This window comes from Clytia hemisphaerica, unplaced genomic scaffold (assembly GCF_902728285.1).
Source record: "Clytia hemisphaerica strain Z4C2 unplaced genomic scaffold, Clytia hemisphaerica genome assembly, whole genome shotgun sequence".
Lineage (NCBI taxonomy): Eukaryota > Metazoa > Cnidaria > Hydrozoa > Leptothecata > Clytiidae > Clytia > Clytia hemisphaerica.
The window spans coordinates 1,261,992-1,270,520 of NW_027104528.1; the positions used below are offsets into that span (position 1 = coordinate 1,261,992).

The following is an 8,529-nucleotide window of genomic DNA, read 5'->3' on the forward strand; positions in this document are numbered from 1 at the left end:
TCGAAAATTTAAAAGAGCGCCGAAACGAGGCAAAATCGGGATTTTCCCCGATAATTTTCTAAAAATAGAAATTCTCAGAAGTAAAACGGAACGAGAAAAAACTTTCACTTTCGATTTTATGTTATTTTTTTTTTTTTTTTTTTTTTTTTTACGGGGTCGTTGGTGTTGTTGACTCTCTTAGGCTTTTCTTCTTACCCCATTAATTATTTGGGACACTGATAAGGTATAAAATTAAATCGTAGAAAATTTTCAGTTTATTATAAGAACTTTCACATTCTATTCCACCCCGGACCCATGTTAATAAATTTTTGAAATTTTTTTGCTCTATAACTATTGTCAAAGTTTTAGTCTACAATTGCCTTATTGTGGAGGTATTTAGAGTTAGAGGTACAATTTCCGAACCCCTTCCCCATTATTATTAAAGTTTGAATATTTTTTAACCCACCACCGGTTATCCGACCCCCCCCCCTCCGTTTATTAGGCACCCGACAGTATTAATTCATGAAAGTTCTGCCAAATCATAAGACAAGCGATGCAAAAATTGGCTTTCAAGGTTAGGAAATCATGAAAGAATAGTTCTTCAGCGTAGTTTATACAGGCCAAATATTATGTCAGTCGAGTCAAATGTTTTTCTTTCTCAAGCTAATGATGTTGATCTATAAAAAATTATGCAAAAATCAGGCAAAACATCGATGACTTAAGTAGTAAGCAGTTATAATGCCTATTCATTTCTTTTTATATAACGTAGCTTCAAATTTACAAATAATGACAATTTTTATGTATATTTTCCTATTTGCTTAACTACTGATATAAAAAGAGATATTTTATTGATAATCTAGAAAGTATTTTTTCTTTTCAATGTTTACATAAATACAAACAAACTTAAAACGTAATAATATAATGATGCAAAAATAAAAACAAACAAGGTGATTATTTCTTTTAAATTAAACACAACAACACAAAAACATAAAAATTGAAGCAAATATACAGATTCGAATCGACAAATTTAAATGAGTATAAGTTCCTTAAACGTCCAAGTAAGTACAGGTGTATGTTATCATAGCTATTGTAAAATAGATGCCACTAATGCCGCGTGATGAGTTCGAAATGCATAAATGAAACTTAAATAAAAAAATCAAACCAAATTGAAATGCACAAAAAAAAGTTAAAAGTAAAACTTATTGACAACTTTCCCAATTGAACAAAAAACTGCAAAATCTACTATTCTCTATACTTTAAATTCTTAAAGATAAACAAGTTTTGATTATCTAAAACTAAATAATATAGCACTACATAGCATACTAATTGAGTTAATGTGATGTCAAAGAAGCCCAGGCCCAAAAAATAGGTACAAAACTAACAAAAAAAAAAATAGAAAAAAGCCTTCCAATCTTTACCAAACAGAAAACCAAAGATTGCAGAAAAAAATATGGAAATTTGAAGTAAAAACTTTCATTACTTCTTTGTAAAACAAAGAAGTTCAGATAATAAAAATATCAATCTAAATACATTTTTTCTATAAATAGTTGAGAATGAAAAACTTCACTTTGACCAAGCCACATTTAATTGCAGGCCAATCTTGTATATTCGACCAGAAACTTGTTAACCACGCATGAAAAAGACAAATTATTTACACCAATGAAGGAGAGCCACCGTAAACACTTTCATCACTATAGGCAACGTAAAGAAAAAAGTCTTCTTCGTGGTGTTCTTGGTATAATGCACCCATTGTTGCAGACGTTGGAGGGATGGTGTTGTTTACGAAGAAAAAGAGAGCGTCTTCGGCCCTTAGATGAATTCGTTTGCGAATCAGAAAATAAAATTGTCCGACTGAAAAGAGAAATATAAAGTCTTTTAATAGCACAAAAGTTTTCAACCTACTCTACAATATTTGCAGTAAAAGCGCACCTTTACAATTAGAAATATTTTTGCGAGCCTCCTTTTTATGTGTGTCTTTTTATGATTTTTCAAAGTACTTTGTGGCTTTTGAAAAAAACCTTTCATCTGAAATTATTAGAAAATATCAGTCCAAAAATTCAAACCTGTTAAATCAGATGGTACCAAGTACTTCTTTTTGTCCAAATCGCCAATCTTTGCTTTTGGGGATTTTTCAACGATTACCTGTAGGCAAAAAACACAAAAACATTATTATGTCAGCATCTTATGGAACAGTATAATTTTCTTTATTAATTAGTAGGTATTTGGTAAAACTCTCGAACTCAAAGAAGTCTGAAATTAGCTGTAGAAATCAAAATAATTCGTTTTTCTTACTTTGATCAATAGTTTTTTAAGAGTGGTTTACCCTTGTGTCGACCAGTTTGATGGTAATTACAGATTTTTAAATAGCTATTGATTATTATTATTATTATTATTATTATTATTGTTATAAATTTAGTCCATTACACACCTCTTAATTCCTTATCCGACGACAACATTACAATAAACATCAATTATTTTAATCTCTTTTAGTAAACCGAAGCAGTGCTGTTAATAAGATATTTGAGGGTGAATTGCACCAAATCTGTACCATGGGTTTGTAAACAAGACAAAATTTTGTTTCGTCTTTGAAATATTAGCAAAAATCTATGGTCACGCCAAGCATATGCCTGTCTTTTATCCACTGGGTTTTAAATTGGGCTTTCTAAATTCTTGTCAATTTTATGCTAAAGTATTACTCCATAGTATATGATTTGAAAATTTCAAGCTATTTTCTTGAACCAAATTTGAGTTATAACTGAAAATGTGTGAAAGACAGTGACAGACGGACACAATTTTGTTGTTTTCAAAGGTGAATTCAGCACAAGATGCTTATTTATTCAAGAACTGTATGTTCTGAGGATGCATTTTTGTATTTTGAGTATTCTACTATCAAAATGTGACCAAATAGTGCAGAAAACTGAAAAGATTTTGATTAATTTTTTCCTCAAAGAAGCTTTGAACACCAAAATTTGTTTTGAAAACAACAAAATTGTGTCCCGTTCGTCACACATTTTCAGTTATAACTCAAGTTTGGTTCAAGAAAATGGCTTGTGATTTTCAAATCATATACTTCCATTATGGAGTAACATATTTACATAAAATTGACAAAATTTAGAAAGCCAAATTTAAAATTGAGTGGTAGAAAGACAGGCATATGATGCGTGAAGATTTTTGCTAGTATTTCAAAGACAAATCAAAAAGTTAACTAGTCCTGACTGATACTTTCTGCCAGAGTACCAAACCCACAAAAACTTAAGCTCTAATACCTAACACATCCCATTCTATGGTAATTTAAATACAGTTTGCCTTGTTTACAAAACCATGGTACAGATTTGGCGCAATTCACCCATCTACGTAAACGTGAATGAGATTTTTTTCAAAATTTTTCACTTTCAAATAAAATACATAGTAAACTTTGAAATCATCCATTTGGAAATCGATGTATTTTTCTTTTGGGCAGAGACTAAAAATTAAACCTATTGCAAAGAACTTGATGAATTTTGAAAATAGTTTTAAACTATTGGCTCTGAGTCAATGTACTAAATTAGTAAGGTTTTCATTGACATTTTTGTTAAATTTTTTGAGTTGAGTATCGTGACAAAAGAGGCTGGTGTCATCTGCAAAGTGAAAAGTATGAGAATGTTTTATGGCCTTGTTTAGATAATTTATGTATATAAGAAATAGCAGAGGACCCAGAACAGATCCCTGGGGGACCCCATGTTTGATTTCTACTTTGAGGGATTTAATTATCATCGTTTCCAACGTGATGACTTCTGTTTGTTGGTTAGGTAGGACTGAAACCATTGAGTTTAAAGCCCGAAGGGCTAGAGTAGAATCTCTAACCTTTCTCAGGCAAGAAAAAGTGAAGCCTTAAAAAATGCGCTGTATTTTTGAAAACAGATTGAATCTAGCAATTCCTTTGTTTACGATTGATTTTTTTTTTTGAAATTTAGCGGTGTCATTTGTGTAAAAACCTGACGAGCCGCTCAAGGCCGCGCAACTTTGGTAGGATTTGTTGGCTTCAAGTTCTACTAAAGAGATTGATTTCTAGCCCTTTGGGCTTATACTTCATTGACTGTAACAGTAGCTCATTTCCTACCATAATGAAATAATTTATTTAAAAGGATGTTGTGGTCGACAGTGTTGAACACTTTCTGTAAATTTACAAAAACTCCTACAGCAGAATGATTTTTATCTAGACATTTTCTGATTTGTTCTGTCAAGGCTATGATGGCATGGGTTGTGTTACTTTAGGCGCACAAACTTTCGCAAGCAGAAACTTTCGCGAGGACGAAAAATCTCGAAATTCACAACATTTCCTTTTGCAAATTTAACGGAAAAATATTTTTTGCAAGCATTAACTTTCGTGAATCAAGACGTAAAATTGAGTATTTTCACATGAAAAAATGGCTTAGAGGGACAAATACTTCTGGTATATATTGGCTTGAAACATTTGCCCTTTGACTTATTAGTCTTTTAGCAGGCTAAAAAGTGCCATAAAAGTTACATTTTTTTCAAAGTTTGAAGTTACAGATTACAGTTACATATTTTCTATTTTGTCAAGAATTTTTTGCGAGCATAAACTTTTGCAAAGGGCAATTCCTAGAATTTTTTAAAACATTTACTTTCGCGAAAAGGGCCAGAAATCACGAAAATCGCAAAAGTTTCTGCTCAGGAAAGTTTGTATGCCTAAAGTATGCATTTTGCAATTGGTTTTTAAAAGAAAATTTTGTTATTTTCTAGAAAATTTGTTAGTCTTTCATGCAGAATATTTTCAAATATTTCCCGATGTTTGACAGTATATAATGATATGGGTTGATAAGTGTCCTGGATCAAATTTTGAATTTTTTTTATGCAAAGGTTTGATTGATGCAGACTTTAAAAATATATACAATCTGGGTATCCTCCTGATTCTAAGCATTCATTGATAATTTTTGAAAAAGTTCACTGAAGGTTAGATTTGTATAAGATTTTATAATTTTGCCAACTTCAGCAGTTGTGGTTTAGTGTAGACTTAACTCTTCACACAAAAATTACGGGAAACGCATGTTTGGACTTTGTACCCTATGCTGCACTCAAGCACTTAAGCCAAAGATCAGTTTTTTGAAGTTTGCAAAAAAACGCCACATAGAAGATCTTTCAAATTCAGTATGTGAATAGAGCAGTAAAAAATACAACTTTTCTATTTTTCATTTTTTTTTGCAAAAGTTCTAGGAATGAAAATAAAGGGATAATGATAATTGAATACTACCCACGGCACTATCGTAAAGCTAGAATCGCTTCGCGTACTCTTCGCCTGAGAAAATGATTGACAGATTGAAGTTTCTCACCCGTGCAGGAGTTCGCAGAGCGTACTCGGCTCAATCCTCGGACCATGCTAAAAATGGTAGACTGAGCTATGATAGATCATTTCGATGGAAGTTGTTGGAATGTTTACAACAAGGCTCTTGACAGAAAATTGTTTGTTTATTGTCAATGATGACAGTGCGGTTATTAATTTTGTTAGATCTGACAAATTGATGTTTGTAAGTGCACTTTATAGTTTTGATTCCCATTGAAGAATCATGTTCTGGTTTTCATGTTATTAGATGCTGGTTTAGAGCTTTAGGTCTACACTGTGGTTGGGGAAATTTAGATAGAATTTCTGCTAGGATTTTGTAGGTATTCTTGTTTTTGTTCTTTTGTGATTTTTTGTAGTAAATTTTCATACATGAAATTGAATAGTTTCTTTGATATTCATTGAGGGTGTTTGTAAACACACCCAATGATTATGTTTTTTGTAGATACACCCAATCATTATGTTTGTGGATTTTTCATTTAAGATTTCAATATAAGCAGTGCCTCAATTTCCCCTCTTTTTTGGACTTTTAGATATTTTAGGGGGGGTCAATAAGTAAAAATAGGGGAATAACAACTTTTGGTCAAAATATCTATCATATTTTATCCTCTAAGAGTGCACCACAGACAGTCAGGCACATCCTGGCAAATGAACGGGGTATTTGCCAGGATGTGCCTGACTGACAGACACTCCTGGACACTCACGTGTGTTCCATTACGGATATTTTTCATATTTCGATTTAAAAGCCTACTTGGTGCGAAAGAGAAATTGTGTATTTTTTAATACGCGGTTCATTAAACTCAAATCAAATGACTTTGGAGGTTCGGTGAAATGGTGGTGGAATGGCCGTCCCAGTCTGGAATTCATGCACAGTACGCCAAATATATTCGGCGTGAGAATGTCCTCAATCAGTGTAGCTGGAACCTCGATATTCCAGGATTAGAAAAAGCTATACCTGTTATCTTTTTTCTTTAAAGAATCAACAAACCATCAACATCAATAAATTACACACATTTACTCAGAAACTTTTAAAATTATCTGCCATTATGACTTTCTTGAAGCCGTTTCGAAATGAACCAATCGGGTTATGTATCGGAATTCCTATGGGAGTTCTTTCCTGAAATTTGTAAAATAGCTAAGTCGGCAAAAAAACTTTTCACGGCGGTTTGAGGAACAACAGAACTGCTATCATTTGTTTGTTATTTAACCAGATATTTAAATTCGGGCTCAAAAATACTTAAAAATAAATAAGTTAATAATATTAAATATATTTGTATTTCTCAGAAAATAAACACTTACAGAACGACATCGTTTATCATTTGGAATACCTGGGAATACCCCCTTATTTGGACCATTCTATTGTTGGCGCAAAATAGGGCGGAAACTAAGTAGCACCCTCAGTGCAAGATTGCCGCCTCATCTTTATTCGCCCCCGCGATCGAGAATGCGAGCTAATCATTTTTTTCTGGCGCACTCAAGGGGAAAAGGAAAGTGATCGCTATTCTTTGAAGGAAAAACGTCAGACACAAACCCAAAGACCAAATAATGTATTTTGTTGTTGAGAATCGATCCTGTGAAGATGAAAAAATTTCTGCTTTGCGTTTTTTTCGGAACGCTGAAAAACTCTAACTTCGATCTTCCTTTAAGGTAAAGAGGTTGCGAGATTTGGGTTAGCAAGGCAAAAATTGCTAAAAAGCTGGTAAAATCGTAATCCTCAAAAATCGAAGTTCCAGCCTCACTGTCAATTGGGTGTAATCTTCTTGATCCTCAAAATATCTTTGGCGTGGCTTTTGCATGGATTCCGCCACACTGGTGGCCGTCCCATGTTGCGTAAGATAAGTCCCAAGTTGGAGCAGTTGACGGTATCAAACAGTCCCATGTTTCGACCAATCGTCCCAAGCTAGAGCAGTTGACAGTATTTGGTGTGGGACATGGCAGTGTAGACCTAACTCTTCGCACAAAAATTACGGGAAACGCATGTTTGGACTTTGTACCCTATGCTGCACTCAAGCACTTAAGCCAAAGTCCCGCAAAGGCAGGACAAAATTCAGTTTTTTGAAGTTTGTAAAAATACGCCACATAGAAGATCTTTCAAATTCATTATGTGAATAGAGCAGTAGAAAATACAACTTTTCAATTTTTCCTTTTTTTTGCAAAAGTTCTAGGAATGAAAATAAAGGGATAATGATAATCGAATACTATCCATTGATGACCCGCGGCACTATCGTAAAGCTAGAATTGCTTCGCGTACTCTTCGCTTGAGAAAATGATTGACAGATTGAAGTTTTTCACCTGCGCAGGAGTTCGCGGAGCGTTCTCGGTTCAATCCTCGGCCAGCGCTAAAAATGGTAGACTGAGCTGTGATAGATAATTTCGATGGAAGTTGTTGGAATGTTTACAAGACTCTTGACAGAAAATCGTTTGTTTTATTGTCAATGATGACAGTGCGGTTATTAATTTTGTTAGATCTGACAAATTGATGTTTGTAAGTGCACTTTATAGTTTTGATTCCCATTGAAGAATCATATTCTGGTTTTCATGTTATTAGATGCTGGTTTGGAGCTTTAGGTCTACACTGCATGGGCGCCATGTTTATCTCTTTTCATATAATATTTTAATACAAATTTCAATACTTTTGGTTTTGAATTGACTGGTGGACTGTTGATGCTGTAGCTAAATAGCCTGTGTTCGATTTTTTTTAAACAGGAGGATACACATATAGGGGGCATAAAATAAAAATGAGGGGGGTTCAGTCCCCTCTGCCTCTGCACACTATGTAGACAGCAAAATAAATGTAATAAAACTTACTGGAACTCTATCTGGATACTTCCTTCTAATTTTCTCTCCCTCTGATCTTCTTCTTTCAAAGGCGTGTTCTTCTTTATACTCCCACCTCATAATGCCTCGTACCAAGATGAAAAACTCAAGGTTGATCGGTGGTCGTAAATATTTTTTGGTTGGTTTAGGTTTCTGTTTTTTGTGCTTGCCTCTGGAAAAAATTTTCAAGTCGTTTTGCTAAAATTAAAGATGGCGTCTGCAAAATAAAAACATTGAAATCACGTGACTCAACAAACTTGTAGTTGGTCAGCGGTCGACCTGTCTCCACCTTAGCGGTCAGCGGTTCGAGCAGCAGGAGCAGAGGATGGGCAAACCGGATTTCGAAATACCGAAGAGTTGGTAAAACACTCGGGGGGGGGGGTACTAGGTTTGCA

The 8,529-nt window shown here is 34.0% G+C and overlaps 1 protein-coding gene across 1 annotated transcript; it reads right to left on the reverse strand.

Moving 5' to 3' along the window:
- Window positions 1-697: 697 nt before the first annotated feature.
- On the reverse strand, window positions 698-8,298 carry LOC136822042 (gamma-aminobutyric acid receptor-associated protein). Its single transcript, XM_067078262.1, has 3 exons — window positions 8,126-8,298; window positions 2,043-2,121; window positions 698-1,830 (listed from the first exon to the last, which is right to left on the reverse strand). The coding sequence occupies exons 1-3, from the start codon at window positions 8,213-8,215 to the stop codon at window positions 1,631-1,633; spliced, it is 369 nt and encodes a 122-aa protein (XP_066934363.1). The 5' UTR covers window positions 8,216-8,298; the 3' UTR covers window positions 698-1,630.
- Between the last annotated feature and the right edge of the window lie 231 nt (window positions 8,299-8,529).

Coding starts and splice junctions, on each gene's coding strand:
- LOC136822042 (XM_067078262.1), bottom strand. CDS start 8,215: ATGAGGTGGGAGTATAAAGAAGAACACGCCTTTGAAAGAAGAAGATCA. Junction 2,122..8,125: donor AGTATCCAGATAGAGTTCCA/GTAAGTTTTATT, acceptor TTTTGCCTACAG/GTAATCGTTGAAAAATCCCC. Junction 1,831..2,042: donor GGTACCATCTGATTTAACAG/GTTTGAATTTTT, acceptor TTCTCTTTTCAG/TCGGACAATTTTATTTTCTG.